The sequence below is a fragment of the Corythoichthys intestinalis genome, chromosome 20 (assembly GCF_030265065.1).
Source record: "Corythoichthys intestinalis isolate RoL2023-P3 chromosome 20, ASM3026506v1, whole genome shotgun sequence".
NCBI classification, from domain to species: domain Eukaryota; kingdom Metazoa; phylum Chordata; class Actinopteri; order Syngnathiformes; family Syngnathidae; genus Corythoichthys; species Corythoichthys intestinalis.
In genome coordinates this window covers 37930287-37947073 of record NC_080414.1, presented here as the reverse complement: position 1 = coordinate 37947073, position 16787 = coordinate 37930287, and the positions used below count along the sequence as shown (strand labels likewise).

The 16787-nt window shown below is 43.3% G+C and overlaps 1 protein-coding gene across 1 annotated transcript in view; it reads right to left on the bottom strand.

Annotated features, from left to right (window-relative positions):
- Nucleotides 1–404: 404 nt before the first annotated feature.
- Nucleotides 405–16787, bottom strand: part of sf3a3 (splicing factor 3a, subunit 3) — a 37244-nt gene continuing 20861 nt past the window's right edge. Inside the window, exons 12-17 of the mRNA XM_057824933.1 lie at nt 16664–16733; nt 16400–16564; nt 13931–14041; nt 12461–12551; nt 668–723; nt 405–594 (exon numbers count right to left, since the gene is read on the bottom strand). Of these exons, the coding sequence (XP_057680916.1) occupies nt 517–594; nt 668–723; nt 12461–12551; nt 13931–14041; nt 16400–16564; nt 16664–16733 (571 nt within the window). The 3' untranslated portion in view covers nt 405–516. The remainder of the gene's footprint in view (nt 595–667; nt 724–12460; nt 12552–13930; nt 14042–16399; nt 16565–16663; nt 16734–16787) is intronic.

Here is a 16787-nt window from a genome sequence, read left to right as displayed (position 1 = left end):
AAGTTTAGACTGCATGTACAATTGTTAAATATATCAAATTGAATGCTGGTAACTAAATCAAGAAACTGTTAATCTGTATTTCATGCACTGATTCAGATTTTCAAATCATATAACAGTCCGCTTGGGCGACTTTATCGTCATTTATCGTTATCGAGGTAAATCTGCTCAATTTATCGTGATACGTGTTTAAGGCCATATCGCCCACCCCTATGTCAAGTGCTAGAAAAAATTGAGAAATTGAAACATTCCTTCATTTGCCCCCTCGGTCAAAGTGGAGTGAGTTCACATTTTTGGCCAAAAATAAACTGGTCCGGCCCACGTGAGCTCTAATTGCCATAGATGTGGCTCATAACCCGGAATGCGTTTTACAACATGCACATGATTGAACCACTGAGAATCACTGCTAAAATAAGTGAAACATTTTAGAATGGGCAACGTGTGATGTTTATTGTGATGATCTAAACTCTCTAAATTACAGAATAGCAATTGGGGAAATGGATCGTAGAAAAAAACAATCTAAAGTAATCCTTGTCTCTTGAGATCCTCATATGTTTTCTTGTTGACTACATTTCCACTGGAGTCCTCATACTCTTCCTGGATTAACACAAACCTCAGTCAGTGAGTATTGTCAGAACTACTATATATGTGAAATGTTTCCCATTCTTACCTCTGTGTCAGGCTGCCAACGCTCTAAGGCCTTTTGGGACTTCAGTTTGGCCCACACTAGTGTTAAAAAAAACAACAAAAAAGCTTATAACAATAAAATGAATGATGAAACCATTCAAAAGTTGCAGAGACTAAAGTGTTCCACACAACTCTGTAAAAACACTGACCGACTTTAAACTGCTGGCCAAAATTATTGGCACCCCTGCAATTCTGTCAGATAATGCTCAATTTATCCCAGAAAATGATTGCAATAGTAATATGTTAATTTATTTTGCTTGCAATGAAAAAACTAAAGATGCACCGATACCGATACTGGTATCGGTAGGGGGCGCCGATCCAGCCCGAAATGGTGGTCTTGGTATCGGCGAGTACCAACAAAGACGGCGCCGATACCATTTACCGGTCCTTTATTATAACATTTGACCGCAGCCTTTTTTTTTTCCTCCTGGCGCTCACTACACTCTGTCTCTGTGTTGTGTGATGACACGTGAACATCAAGCAGCTATCGCTATTGGCCTGCTCCAGACCAATGAGAGCGGGCCAATAGCCACTCCTAACCAATGACAAGGCAGCTTTTTCACATGGAGGAAACACAAACCAGGAGTAATGGTGGCGGTCGGGAAGTATTTCAAAATAGAAATCCCGTCGATTAAAATCAATGACTGCATGCAAGATTTGCGGCCTGAAAGTTTCAAGATGTGGAGTTAAATTGGCCAATTTCAATACCTCGAACCTGATAAAACATTTGAAGACGAAATGTGAACGAACACAACGAGTTTGAGCCTGCAAGAGAGGAGTGGTATCCAGAGGAAGGGCGCTGGACCGGAGCTACAATCTCTGGTCAGTTCACTACGTCTACTTTACTTTTATTGTGTTTCACTGAAAGAAATGCCACAGTAATTTGGGAACTGTTTCCAAAGTAGGGTTGCCACCTTTCAGAAATAGAAATAAGGGACTCCCCCCTCCCGAAAAAAGGAGGCTTATAGACGGGATGCTGTGGTCAATTATTATTACTTATAATTGTTAGCGTCCACAAATGCGGAAACAAGGTGGGAACTCGAAGCAGACAAGCAAGGGATATGTACAAGGGCTTAATGATTGCAAACAAAAAAATAACACGCGATCGCGGGATAGAAGAAATAACAAAAGGAGTCCGTGACAGCAGGTCGACGGAGCTCAATACTACAAACTCGAAGGTTAACTAAGCGAGCCAAAAAGCCAAAATAAAAACATTCAAACACCTGCACAGGGTATAGGGTTACAAACGAGAGCAGCACACTAACAGAAAAAAAACCCAATGCGGGGCGTAACAAGCAAATGTAGCGAGACTATAGTGCGAGATGTCAAATGGCGATCAGCAAGGCAAAATACCTTTGAGATCACCCGTGCTTAAATGCTGCGCTGATGAGCCTGCATTGGATTCAGGTGCGACGTCAGGAAAGCCCCCATGACCAGCCCAGCAACAAGACACAATCTAACCAGCAGCAGAATGTGACAATAATATCATGAAAGTTGCACTGTTTGGCCTTTGAGAGGTTTAAAAAGGTTTATTCAGTTCATCCATCCATCCATCCATTATCTTCCGCTTGTTCCGGGGTCGGGTCGCGGGGGCAGCAGCTCCAACAGGGAAGCCAAGACTTCCCTCTCCCCAGCCACTTCAACCAGCTCCTCCGGCGGGATCCCAAGGCGTTCCCAGGCCAGCCGAGAGACATAGTCTCTCCAGCGTGTCCTGGGTCGTCCCCAGGGCCTCCCGCCGGTGGGACATGCCCGGAACACCTCTCCAGGGAGGCGTCCGGGAGGCATCCGAACCAGATGCCCGAGCCACCTCAGCTGGCTCCTCTCTACGCGGAGGAGTAGCGGCTAGACGCAGAGTCCCTCCCGGATGACCGAGCTTCTCACCCTATCTCTAAGGGAGAGCCCGGACACCCTGCGGAGGAAACTCATTTCGGCCGCTTGTATCCGGGATCTTGTTCTTTCGGTCACGACCCAAAGCTCGTGACCATAGGTGAGGGTAGGAACGTAGATCGACTGGTAAATCGAGAGCTTTGCCTTTCGGCTCAGCTCCTTCTTCACCACTACGGACCGGTGCAGAGTCCGCATTACTGCAGACGCCGCACCGATTCGCCTGTCGTTCTCCCGCTCCCTCCTACCGTCACTCGTGAACAAGACCCCAAGATACTTGAACTCCTCCACTTGGGGCAGGATCTCATCCCCGACCCGGAGAGGGCACTCCACCCTTTTCCGACTGAGGACCATGGTCTCGGATTTGGAGGTGCTGATCTTCATCCCAACCGCTTCACACTCCGCTGTGAACCGCTCCAGTGAGAGTTGGAGGTCACGGCTTGATGAAGCCAAGAGCACTAAATCATCTGCAAAAAGCAGAGATTCAATGCTGAGGTCACCAAACCGGACCCCCTCAACGCTTCGGCTGCGCCTAGAAATTCTGTCCATAAAAATTATGAACAAAATCGGTGACAAAGGGCAGCCTTGGCGGAGTCCAACCCTCACTGGGAACGAATTCGACTTACTGCCGGCAATGCGGACCAGACTCTGACACCGGTCGTACAGGGACCGAACAGCCCTTACCAAGGGGCTCGGTACCCCGTACTCCCGGAGCACCCTCCACAGGATTCCCCTACACACATGGTCGAACGCCTTCTCCAAATCCACAAAACACATGTAGACTGGTTGGGCGAACTCCCATGCACCCTCGAGGACCCTGCCGAGGGTGTAGAGCTGGTCCACTGTTCCACGGCCGGGACGAAAAGCTGGTCCACTGTTCCACGGCCGGGACGAAAACCACACTGCTCCTCCTGAATCCGAGATTCGACTTCCCGACGGACCCTCCTCTCCAGCACCCCTGAATAGACTTTACCGGGGAGGCTGAGGAGTGTGATTCCTCTATAATTGGAACACACCCTCCGGTCCCCCTTTTCAAAAAGGGGGACCACCACCCCGGTCTGCCAATCCAGAGGCACTCTCCCCGATGTCCACGCGATGTTGTAGAGGCGTGTCAGCCATGACAGCCCTACAACATCCAGAGCCTTTAGGAACTCCGGGCGGATCTCATCCACCCCCGGGGCCTTGCCAACCGCCTCAGTGACTTCAACCCCAGAGATCGAAGAGCCCACCTCAGAGTCCCCAGACTCTGCTTCCTCAAAGGAAGGCGTGTCGGTGGAATTGAGGAGGGCTTCGAAGTATTCTCCCCACCGACTCACGACGTCCCGAGTCGAGGTCAGCAGTACACCATCTTCACTATACACAGTGTTAATAGTGCACTGCTTTCCTCTCCTCAGACGCCGGATGGTGGACCGGAATTTCCTCGAAGCCGTCCGGAAGTCGTTTTCCATGGCCTCACCGAACTCCTCCCATGTCCGAGTTTTTGCCTCGGCGACTGCCGAGGCCGCAGTCCGCTTGGCCAGCCGGTACCTGTCAGCTGCCTCCGGAGTCCCACAGGCCAAAAAGGCCCGATAGGCCTCCTTCTTCAGCTTGACGGCATCCCTTACCGCTGGTGTCCACCAGCGCGTTCGGGGATTGCCGCCACGACAGGCACCAACCACCTTACAGCCACAGCTCTGATCGGCCGCCTCAACAATGGAGGTGCGGAACATGGCCCACTCGGACTCAATGTCCCCCACCTCTCCCGGGACAAGGGAGAAGTTCTGCCGGAGGTGGGTGTTGAAACTCTTTCTGACAGGGGATTCTGCCAGACGTTCCCAGCAGACCCTCACAATACGTTTGGGCCTGCCAGGTCTAGCCAGCATCTTCCCCCGCCATCGGAGCCAACACACCACCAGGTGGTGATCAGTTGACAGCTCCGCCCCTCTCTTCACTCGAGTGTCCAAAACATGCGGCCGCAAGTCCGATGACACGATTACGAAGTCGATCATCGAACTGCGGCCTAGGGTGTCCTGGTGCCAAGTGCACATATGGACACCCCTATGTTTGAACATGGTGTTCGTTATAGACAAACCGTGACGAGCACAGAAGTCCAATAACAGAACACCACTCGGGTTCTGATCGGGGGGGCCGTTCCTCCCAATCACGCCCCTCCAGGTCTCACTGTCATTGCCCACGTGAGCGTTGAAGTCCCCCAGTAGAACGAGGGAGTCTCCAGAGGGGGTGCTCTCTAGCACACCCTCCAAGGACTCCAAAAAGGGTGGGTATTCTGAACTGCTGTTCGGTGCATAAGCGCAAACAACAGTTAGAACCCGTCCCCCCACCCGAAGTCGGAGGGAGGCTACCCTCTCGTCTACCGGGGTAAACCCCAACGTACAGGCGCCAAGCCGGGGGGCAATAAGTATGCCCACACCTGCCCGGCGCCTCTCACCATGGGCAACTCCAGAGTGGAAGAGAGTCCAACCCCTCTCGAGAGGATTGGTACCAGAACCCAAGCTGTGTGTGGAGGAGAGTCCGACTATATCTAGTCGGAACTTCTCTGCCTCACACACCAGCTCAGGCTCCTTCCCTGCCAAAGAAGTGACATTCCATGTCCCAAGAGTTAGCTTCAGCAGCTGGGGGTCGGACCGCCAAGGCCCCCGCCTTTGGCTGCCGCCCAACTCCCTACGCACCCGACCCCTTTGGCCCCTCCCACAGGTGGTGAGCCCATGGGAAGTTTATTCAGTTCATTCCTTTATTCAGTTCATTCCGAGTTTATTATTATGAATTTATTTTTACTTTCTTACTGTTGGGCTAGCATTATACATGTTTTATTAATTTCATAAATGTAGCACTACTTTGGCCTTTGAGAGCCAAAGGTTTATTCAACTATTGTCTACTAGGGTTTAGTAGACTATTCACTTTGTACTAGTCTTTTTCCTATTTTGCAAAGGTAAGCAACAGCCTGACAAAGCCTTGATAGCAATGATTTCACATCCAATTATGTAGCTCTTTGGAAAAAAAAAAAAAAAAAAAGATATATATATATATATATATATATATATATATAAACGGGGTGGTATCGGTATCGGCCGATACTGCACAGCCAGGTATCGTTATCGGGGCCAAAAAATTGTATCGGTGCAACACTAGAAAAAACACAAAAGATAGCGATAGGACGAAATGGGCCAAGGTTCCGAAGCTTGTGTCGAATGGGAGGGGCGTTTCCACGAAGCTTGTATCGAGGCGCGCGTCATTTCGGCAAAACCCAGAAATGGTATCATATAAAGCCTCGCCGGCCGGCTGAACCACATGTGCACCTCGAAAGTGGTCCGACGTTTGGCGCGCATTGCAAACAGTACAGACTACGGTAAAAATTGGTTGGAAAACGCAATAACGATCGCCTGTTATCTCACATTTTGTGGATTTCGGGCTCCTATACTTGTTACACCTGTGCGCAACGGTGCAACTTGTGCAATCTATTTTCGAGCCTCGTCCGTTGCTTGCTGTGATGGAACCTGCGCGAAAAAGGCGATCCTCCCCTGTATGGGAACATTTTGATTTGATTGCTTCCAATAAGGTAAGGGAGAAAAACTTAATTAATCCCCAAACACCCTAGCTAATGCAACCCTGGAGGTCCAAAAGTACCTATCTGAACCAAACATCGACAGAATGAACAATACATTAGTTTACCGGGAGACACAAAAATACCTACCCAAATTTATATAAACTGGCACTCGCATTACTCTGCACCCCAGCTTCATCTGTGCCTTGTGAAAGAATATTTTCTAAAGCTGGTGAAATATTGTCCAAAAAAAGAAACCGTTTAAAGCCAGCCACTGTCGGAACGCTATTATTTCTAAATAAAAATGAATAACAAATTATCCTTAGCACTTGTTGTATTTTGTTCACATACTAAATTACTAACATCATTCATATCTTTGTCTTAACCCTGTAATGCCTGCAATATGAAGCAATTGTCAGTCACAAAATTTGGAAAATGAGGTCTTCGTGAAATATTTTTTCAAATTTGTTGAAAAGAAAAAAAAAAGTGTAATAAGCGCTCTAATATCTATAATCTTTGGTAAATGCATTTTTTTCTCATGAAACATGCAGATGCATGTGTTAACTTACTTCCATTTTTTTTTAGCAAAGTTATTTCAAAATTCTGAATTAGTCTCAAAATCATGAAATTTGAAGTGTATCAAATGTGACACATTTGGCAAGAAAGGGTTTTAAGCAAATAGCCATTCAATTCTTAACACTGTTGACTTCTTGGGCTTCTAGACCAGGGGTTCCCAACCTATTCCACTAAGGCACACTGTGGGTGCAGGATTTCATTCTTACCAAACAAGATGACAACCCTTTTTCCCCAATCTGGTGTTTTACAAGTGCAATCAGTTGATTGCAGTCAGGTGTGGCTTGTTTTAGCAGAAGCCTCATTGGTTCAACTGTCTCTGCTGGATCGGCTGGAACAAAAACCAGGACCCACAGTGTGCCTTGAGGACTGGGTTGAAAACCCCTGTTCTAGACCACTTGAGGGCGCCATAGCGTAAATGAAGCACCATGAAGCTTTGCTACATGTGCAAACCAATCGGCTGCAAAGCTTCAATTGGTTCTCTTTTTGTCAAAAGAGAATGGGGGAAAAAATAATTATCATTTTACACAAAACTCCAAAAATGGGCCAGACAAAAGTATTGGCACCCTTTGAAAAATCATATGATGCTTCTCTAATTTGTGTAATTAACAGCACCTGTTACTTACCTGTGGCACATAACAGGTGGTGGCAGTAACTAAATCACGCTTGCAGCCATTTAAAATAGATTAAATCATTCACTCCCAGCAATTTTCACCGGAGCAACCCCCTTCACTCCCGGCCGTTTTATTGGATTTTGACTGATTTTGCAAGGCCCACAGAAAATTCTGTTCAATTGCTATATAAACATGGAATCCACCAAAAGAAAGATTAAACACTCTTCTTTCAGCAGGAAAAAAAGTTCATGTCTTTTTCCATTCTTTGTAAATCGGTATTAGAAAATAGCTTAGTTTGTGCAATTTTCAAATTTCTGATGAAAAAAACAGAGGAATTGAGCTTTTTGTAAAAGCATACATTTCAAACATAACAGACTTTAACACAGGTATTTTTTGCTTTTGTGACATCCCAAACATCTGAATAATGTTTTCATTCTACAAAATAACATAAACAACAAGACATTGTATTTGTTGAGCTTTCAGTAAATGATACTGTGGCCGTCCCAAATGCATGATGGGAAGTGGACCCATGACTGTGCGTCGTGCTACCAATGGATATATCTTCTCTGCTTTGGGGAATAACTTAAGGTGTTAAGACAAAGATCAATAGCCAACTTGCATCCCCACATTGCTTCCCATGATATATCTAATCATAGGAAGAGGGATTGCAAAGCTTTTGCCTATTAAAGGATGGCTCCAAAGGCTGCCAAAATTCACTCTATTCATTTTGCGCTGCCTTTAATCTCTCTATATTGGTAAAACGGCGCCATTACAGATTGAGCGCTACAATGAGTGAAAAGGTCGTGCAGCACATGCATTAATTGCGTTGAATATTTTAATGTGACACATTTTTTAATAAAATAATTGCCGCCGTTTTCGGGATATTTTTGTTAACCCTAACTTAAGCCTAAAACCTCTCGATGAGTGTAACATATTATGTCTGTATCATTAAATACAATTAGAAAACGATTTAATTAAAATATCTATATATTAAAAAAAGGCACAGCCGATATTTTTTTGCCAATTCCGATACTTTGAAAATGACGTGATCGGACCCAATTTTTGATAGCAAAGTAACAATTTATTTACACATAACTAAACTATTGAACTGAGAGATGACGCTGTTGTAGCCGCAGCTGTCTCTGCTGGCAGGGTAAACTTTTCCCTCATCACCGCCTGTCTCATGGAGATAGATATTTTTAAATCTTTCTTTGACGATTGTGTTGTTTTCTTTCCAAAACACTCCTCCAGCGTCGTTTGCCTTGTGTTTTACATTGTTCTCCACATTTTTCTCACGCATTGAACTGATAGATGATGCTGTTGCTGCCGCGGCTGTTTCGACTGACGGAATAAACTTTTCCCTCATCACCGCCTGTCCCATCAAGATAAGATTTTTTTTTTTAATCTTTCTTTGACATTAGTGTTGTTTTCGTTCCAAAACACTACTCCAGCATCGTTTGCCTTGTGTTTTACATCGTTCTCCACATTTTTCTCACGGTTCTTACTTCTTCCAACTTCCGTTTCCTGACTATTTGTCTTCATTCACTTCCTTTCATGGTCCAACATGAGTTGTTACCAAATGCGCTACTGCCATCCAGTGGCCAGTTTTATTGCTTTAAAATGGATTTTGAACATTGTGCTTTGGAGCGAAGTTGCATTAGAACCTAGAGATGTCTCTTGTGAAAAAAAACCCCGTAAATGTGTTTTAGGGAGACTGAAACAATTAAAAATAGAACGTATTCATCCGTTTTTGGGAGCAAATGAGTTAAAGTTGACTCAACCTCTGTCCTGTGTCCTTGTGTGTACACCACATTGAGCATGGAGAAAAGAAAGAAGACCAAAAAACTGTCTGAGGACTTGAGAAGCAAAATTGCGAGGAAGCATGGGCAATCTCATCAAGGCTAAGTCCATGTCCAAAAACCTGAATGTTCCTGTGTTTACCGTGCGCAGTGTCACAATAAATGCAAAGATGTGGACGGAAAAGAAAAATTGACGAGAGATTTCATCGAAAAATTGTACGGATGGTGGATAAAGAACCTCGAGTAACATCCAAACAAGTTTAAGCTGTCCTCATGTCTGAAGGTAAAACAGTGTCAATGCGTACTATCCGTCAGCGTCTGAATGAAAAGGGACTATTTACTTAGGAAGACCCCACTTCTGACCCAGAGACATAAAAAAGCCAGGCTGGAGTTTGCTAAAAACTTACCTGATAAAGTCAAAAATGTTTTGGAAGAATGTTCTCTGGTCAGATGAGACAAAAGTAGAGCTTTTTGGGACAAGGCATCAACATAAGAGTTTACAGGGGAAAAAAACGAAACCTTCAAAGAAAAGAACATCGTCCCCACAGTAAAAAATGGCGGAGGTTGCCTGATGTTTTGGGGTTGCTTTGCTGCCTCTGGCACTGGACTCCTTGACCATGTGCATTGCATGATGAAGTCTAAAGACTACCGACAAATTTTGCAGCATCATGTAGGGCCCAGTGTGAGAAAGCTGGGACTCTCTCAGAGGTCATGGGTCTTCCAGCAGGACAATGACCCAAAACACACTTCAAAAAGCAATAGAAAACGGTTTGAGAGAAAGCACTGGAGACTTGTAAAGTGGCCAGAAATGAGTCCAGACCTGAATCCCGTAGAAAAAAATGTGGAAAGATCTGAAAATAGCACCCTTCAAATCTCAGAGACCTGGAGTACTTGGCCGAAGAAGAATGGTCTAAAATTCCAGCAGAGCATTGTAAGAAACTCATTGATGGATAATGGAAGCGATTGTTCGCAGTTAACTCATTTGCTCCCAGAAACGTATAAATACGTTCTATTTTTAAATGCGTCATTGTCCCAAAAACGTATTTATACGTCTTTAACGTTTTTTTTTTTTTTTTTTTTTTTTTTTTTTTTTTTAAACAAGAAGAATCTATAGCTTGCCATCTCTCTGATACACAAAAAACAAGGCTCCAAACCCATTTTAAAGCAATAAAACTGGCCACTGGAGGGCAGTAGCGCATTTTGTAAACACCCGCAACCCGATTCAACAGCAATGAAAGGCCGGGCAGCACGGTCGGAGCGCTGGCGGCAGTATGCCAGGCGGCGGACGACCGAACAAAACAACCGAGAAGACGCCTGGAATGCCAGGCACTGGACGACGGAGCAAAACGACTGAGACCACCGTGCAGCGGGCTCGCCAAGCTGACCCCGCAGAGATTCAAATATAATCCATCTTTGTGAGACAGACAACGATGAGGAAAAAGTTTACACGGCAGATGCGGCAACAACAGCGTCATCTCGGCGACAACAGGCGTCATCTCTCAGTAGTCATGTGTAAGCAAATTGTTACTTTGCTATCTATTTGTCTTGTTCAATATGATATTTTGTAAAAGGAAAACATTATTCAGATGTTTGGGATGAAACTACCATATTTTTTGGACTATAAGTCGCGTTTTTTTTTTCATATTTTGGTTGGGGGTGCGACTTATACTCAGGAGCGACTTATGTGTGAAATTATTAACACATTATGATATAATTTCACGTTATTTTGGTGTTTTGGACTGATGGTTTTGTAAACTTGTTAGCATGCTATAGTTATCTGAATAACTCTTAATAGCTATGGCCACGTTCGCGTTCTGCCTTTGACAATGTATGTTCAATTGTATTATTGACTTTTTTTATATTGAAATGGATGCATTTAGTTTGTGGCGCTTTCACGCCCACGTGGGAGCGCACTCGCACTTGTTTACGTGAAGAAGAGCGCTCGCACGCCAGAAGAAGACGGACAGCTACGTAGCTCTGAGTGAGTGAGTGAGTGAGTGAGTGAGTGAGTGAGTGAGTGAGTGAGTGAGTGAGTGAGTGAGTGAGTGAGTGGGCGAGTTAGCGAGAGAGAAAGACGGCTGCGAACCTACGTTCATTGTTTATGCTTTTAAAATATCTCTACAGAGGCAACGCCTGCGTGTATCATCTTTTCTGTTGTTGTTGTGTGTTTTCCACCCGCGATCGGACACTTAGAGCCAGTTGTGTGGTTGTTTGAACGGTGTGCTAATGCTAGCGAACGCATGCTAACCTGTTACGTTATTGCTGTAATAGTACCTAATTATCATTTATTTACGTTGATGCGAACCTGTTTGCTATCGAGGACCAAATTGATTCAGCAAATTATGCGGACGTCCAGCATTGTCTTTTTGGAGTTTGCTGTATATAGCCAGGACCGAGCGGTAGCGTCCTGGTGAGGACAGTATATTCGCATTTCGTTGTTCATGCACTGTACACTGTACATTTATTCAGCATGTTGTTCTCTATTGTATTTTTATATTAAATTGCCTTTGAAGATGACATATCTGTTCTATGTGTTGGATTTTATCAAGTAAATTTCTCCCAAAAATGCGACTTATACTCCGGTGCGACTTATATATATATTTTTTCACTTTGTTGGGCATTTTATGGCTTGTGCGACTTATACTCAGGTGCGACTTGTAGTCCGAAAAATACGGTAATGCAAAAAACAGCTGTGTTAAAGTTATGTTTGAAATGTATGCGTTTACAAAAGGCTCATTTTCTCCGTTTTTTCATCAGAAATTGGAAAATGGCTCAAACTAAGCTATTTTCTAATGCTGATTTCTAAAGAATGGAAAAATATATGAACTTACTTTTTTCTGCTGAAAGAAGGGAGTAAACTTTCTTTTGGTGGGTTCCATGTTTATATAGCATTAGAACAGAATTTTCTGTGGGCCTTGCAAATCAGTGAAAAATCTAGAAAAACGGCCGGGAGCGAAGGGCCTTGCTCTGGTGAAAATGGCTGGGAGTGAATGAGTTAATTTGTCTAAAGGTTGTGCTACCAATTACTAGGCTGAGGGTGTCAATACCTTTGTCCGGCCCATTTTGGGAGTTTTGCGTAAAATGATAATGATTTAATTTTTTTCACCCATTCTCTTGTTTTTCATTGCAAGCAAAATAAATGAAGATATTACTACCAATGTATTTGTGATTGCAATCATTTTCTGAGATAAATTGAGCATTATCTGACAGAATTGCAGTGGTGCCAATACTTTTGGCCAGCACTGCATATAGCAGATGAACACAGTAATATGTGAGAAGTGAAATGAAGTTTAAAGGATAAACAGAAAGTGCCTAACAATTATTCAAACAAAAACATTTATGGTATGTTCCAAGACGTGACTTACAAGAGACAGCATCCTCAATCTGTGTGACGTTAGCAAAGTGGGCAGTGTTGGGGATTCCAAGACAGCGCATACCATGGGCATGCCTCCATTCCTAACACAACAAAAATACACATCAGTTAGTAGGAGAAGGTCTTTATACAGTTTAAAAAATGCACATGAATTATACAGGGTACGTCTTATTTACAATATTCTACACTTGTCACTGATTTTGACTTGCTACAGAGCTGCTCATGGGTCAGGCGAGTGGTCCTAACCCTCGCTCGTCTCGAATTAGGTCCAACTTGGGAGTCATCCTCTTCATAAAGCGCGGTCCAAAATGGTGGGTTAGTCGGAGAAATGACAATGATGTCGAGTTCAGAAAATGATCTAATAATATTTACTGTTTGGCATTCACGTCATCCCAGATTTTGTTCTGAATGAATCTATCCTCCATTTTTGTCCAAAAACCTCACCTTTTAGTCATTTTCAAAATGTCAGAAAGATGTTTTGTGTGGCCAATCTGTCGAGATTAGTCGCACTATTGCTACGAGAAAAACTCACAAATACTAGGTTGGGGTAAGGTAGCTGTGAGCTGCTACGGACTTTACATACAGTACACGTGCCTTAGCTGGGAGCTACGACGAAGCATTCGTATGAATTCTTCTATTGATTATAATTTGATGTAGATGCAGCAAAATGAGAAGGATTTCCTTATTAGTAAAAAATTGTAAAACTAAAGATGCTTTTATTCTGTTGATTTTAATGGCAGCGGCAACATGCAACGTAAAGTACGAAGATACTTATATAGCTACATTCAGCCGACGTAATAATAGGACTTATTCTCCTACTATTCCTTCCATCCATCCTTCATCAACCGCTATATCTGGAGTCGGGTTGCGGGGGCAGCAGAAGACAGACGTAATTTATTGTTTTATTTACCTGGTTCTGACTGGTTATAGGACTGGCTTAGCTATACACTACTCAGCACTTGTATTCCATGAAGTGGCACATATTGGTCGTGCAGCCACCTATGCATGATATAGCTGTGTTGTAAATGTTGCACTGAACTGACTGGTCATTTTTCTTTCTGAAGTTGAACCAAACTTGTGAGCGCCGCCGCACAGTGTCTACGATTGAAATCAAGTTGCAATGCACAAACACATACTTCATGTGGCTTCTTCTTCGTAGTGTTCGGCAGCTTTTTTTCCAGTCAGAGGTCAGGGCATCGAAACAAAAAAATTCAAACGGTTCCGGGAGAATTGGAGTGTTACTCCCGGATCCCATCAATGCTCGATGGCCAACGCTATCGTTAAGGCCTTACAAATTACTTTGACAAACCAGCTTTGCAATTCAACGTCAACCATTCTCTACTTTTATTTTTAAACAAAGTGTAGGGCTCCGGAGGGTGCTGTGATGAAATATATGAGCAGAATTCTTTCGAACAAAACAAACAGGAAAAGAGTGAAAGAAAATTGCTTGAGCAGGAATTACCGCAAAGTGTCGTTGAAAGGCTTTGGGTCCTCGGTAGGTGTAGTTTCCACAGATTTCACAGTTGTAATTGATATTCAGCCCATGGAGTTTATAGAGCCAGTATGGAATAGGCTGAAAGGAAGGAAAAGCAGAATTCAAGCTTACAATGACAACTTTCAACATATATACAGCTACAGCTGCTTTAAACAATCTTTAATGTCAGAACAAAGATGCATGCTATGGTGATTATGGAACCTCAAAAGGCTCCAAATTAAATGAATATAAACAACATTTTGAAATACCATTTTGATAGACAAATTGTGTAATATGGCCCTTAAGTTGTAAAAAAAAAAAAAAAAAGGTAATCATGAACTTGCCTGGCACAGCCAGACTGTTCTCCCTGTATTTTTAAAACACTGAGAGAATAGTCTGGGACCCAGCTCATTAACGGCCTCTCGAGCAAGTACAAAATCAATCGTCAAATAAGATTCATTTATTTGCGTGACGTGTTCTTAACGAGCATCGTCACTCTTCCGCGTCGGAAGTCGTCTCCACAACAACACAGATGGCAAACAAGAGAGCCGAGAATATGTTCCAATCCACGGTAAAATCAGTTTTAAATTACCAAAAACACATCGACACGAGTCATTGACAACAGTCTGTCTCATGCTAGCCATGTTGAATAAACTCCGCTCTCCTCGTATGTTTACTTCCGTGTGCAAGTCCCTCGTCGCGTTTCTAACGTCACATCCGCCCATTGCTGATTGGTCCACTTCGCTGTCTGTTTGCTGTGACTTGCTTCGCCCTGGAAATTTTATCTGCTTAATGGTGGCCCGACTCAGTAGCTGGAACAGCGGTGAGTCTAGAGTACCAGGCTAATTATGAACAAGATTTTACAAGCTAAAAAGCTTTTTTTCACAAAGACAATTTTTTCATTATGTCTTTTGCCACAATGGCCTTATTTCATGATGTCGTTTTCCAGCACAATAAATTGTCTTCCGTCAAATACATAATGCGGAGTAAATTAAGTGATGTGCTGAATTGTGTAGTCTGGTTGTTAGGATTATTATTAAAAAATTATTTTATTTATAGTGTCTCCGGAACGCTTTCCCCCTCTACACTATCCTAAATCCATTTCCCCCCTAGCAGTTGGATGAAGACAACACCTTCTTGTACCGACTACCATCTAAGAGCTAGCATTTACGTTGCATCCGCACCCCCTGGTGTTGGGGTCGTGTAACTACATTGGTGTAATAAAAGTCGATAATATACATTAACTGTTATCAAATGTTTTTATTATTTATGTTGAAAAAAATTATATGATGATAGTTATTGTTATAGTTTTATCGCCCAGGGTTTATGTAGCGAGTTATGTCCCAATAGCGTACAGCACGAATGATATTTTTAGACCGGGACGTAGATATCTTAACAGGGAAGTGGGTCAACATAGATACACCCTCGCATACAACTCGTGTTATTACTCCTTTTTTCTGCCGGTAATCTTTCCAAAAAAAAACGTGGCGAGTAAACATGGCTGCTATGGAGCTTGTAGAAACAACTAGACATATGAAGGATGTTTTCTTCATACGTTTCCCGAAGCTAAAAATTTGGAGGAAAAAAATGTAAAGAATGGATCAACTTGTGCGGAAGTCAAAAGACCAGAGTAACGCCAGCAGGGTGAATCCATTCAGCTTCATATGTAGTAAACATTTTGTTGGGGGCCATGGTCCTACCGAAGACGAAGAGGCAAGCCATTTTGATATTTTTACTTATTTTTTAGCATGGCATTTTGCCGTGCTGCTTCTGTCTGACAACGAATGACCTGAAAATAAATTAAAATGGTTTCTAAATGCCACTGTTGTGACCTTTTCTGATGTAAAAAAACACTTTAGTACGGTGGAAGTGTAAATAAATTAGAGAATTAACATTTGTTACTGATGAAAAACTTAAAAGTGTTCGTTGGCTGTCACTGAGTAGCATTTGCTATCACTACACAAAAAAGCAATGTAAATTACCCCCAAGAGCGGTCAGAGACGTAAGACAACCAGAGGATATAATATATAAGAAAGACGGCATATGGTGGTAAAGGATAGATTGTTGAAACGAGAATTTCTGTCAGTGGCGTAAGGCAATGCGGACAAGAAAAAGCTACCTCTGGATTGAGTCGGCTCCCTCCCCCCATCTTTTTCAGCCCTCGACACTCAAGCCATCTCTTTAACTGAACATTTGTAAGTTCTTCCACACCTTTGCTAGTGAATTTGGCACGGGGGACATGATTTTTGGACAGAATTGGTAGATTTAGCTCTGTAAACATCTCGTTTGTACAGTATTTACATGCATTTTGCATTGGGACAAACGCGAGCTTGACCCACCTAGTAACAATTGCTAACGTCATGAAAATTAATGAGCAAAAGTGACGTGTTGCTTGCGGTATGCCATTGAGGAATTATCTTCACAATGTGATGTTCTTTTGGTCACTAGAGGTTATACCTTGCCATCCCAGCCCAAGGGCAAGTTTTTAGGGTTGTAGATGATCTCATTGTCTTCGTCTTCGCTTTCACTCTCACTAAGTTGCTCCTCCTCCTCTTCCTCACGTTCTTCACCAGTTCTGGCTTGCTTCCTCTGCACATTCTCATGGGTAAGCTGCCTCTGCTCCTTTAAATTCCATGCACATCAAATTTTTGGTTATTACAATACTGTAGTTATCACATAATCGGGTCATAAAACAAAGACATTTTATGAAACAATACTTACGCCAAGGATTTCAACATATTCATAGAGTTGTGCCTCCAGAAAACCTATTTCCTTGTTTCGCTCTGTGTCTCTGTAGGTATAGTGAAAGCATACTTTATTTCAACATTCAATTATCGCTATTTCC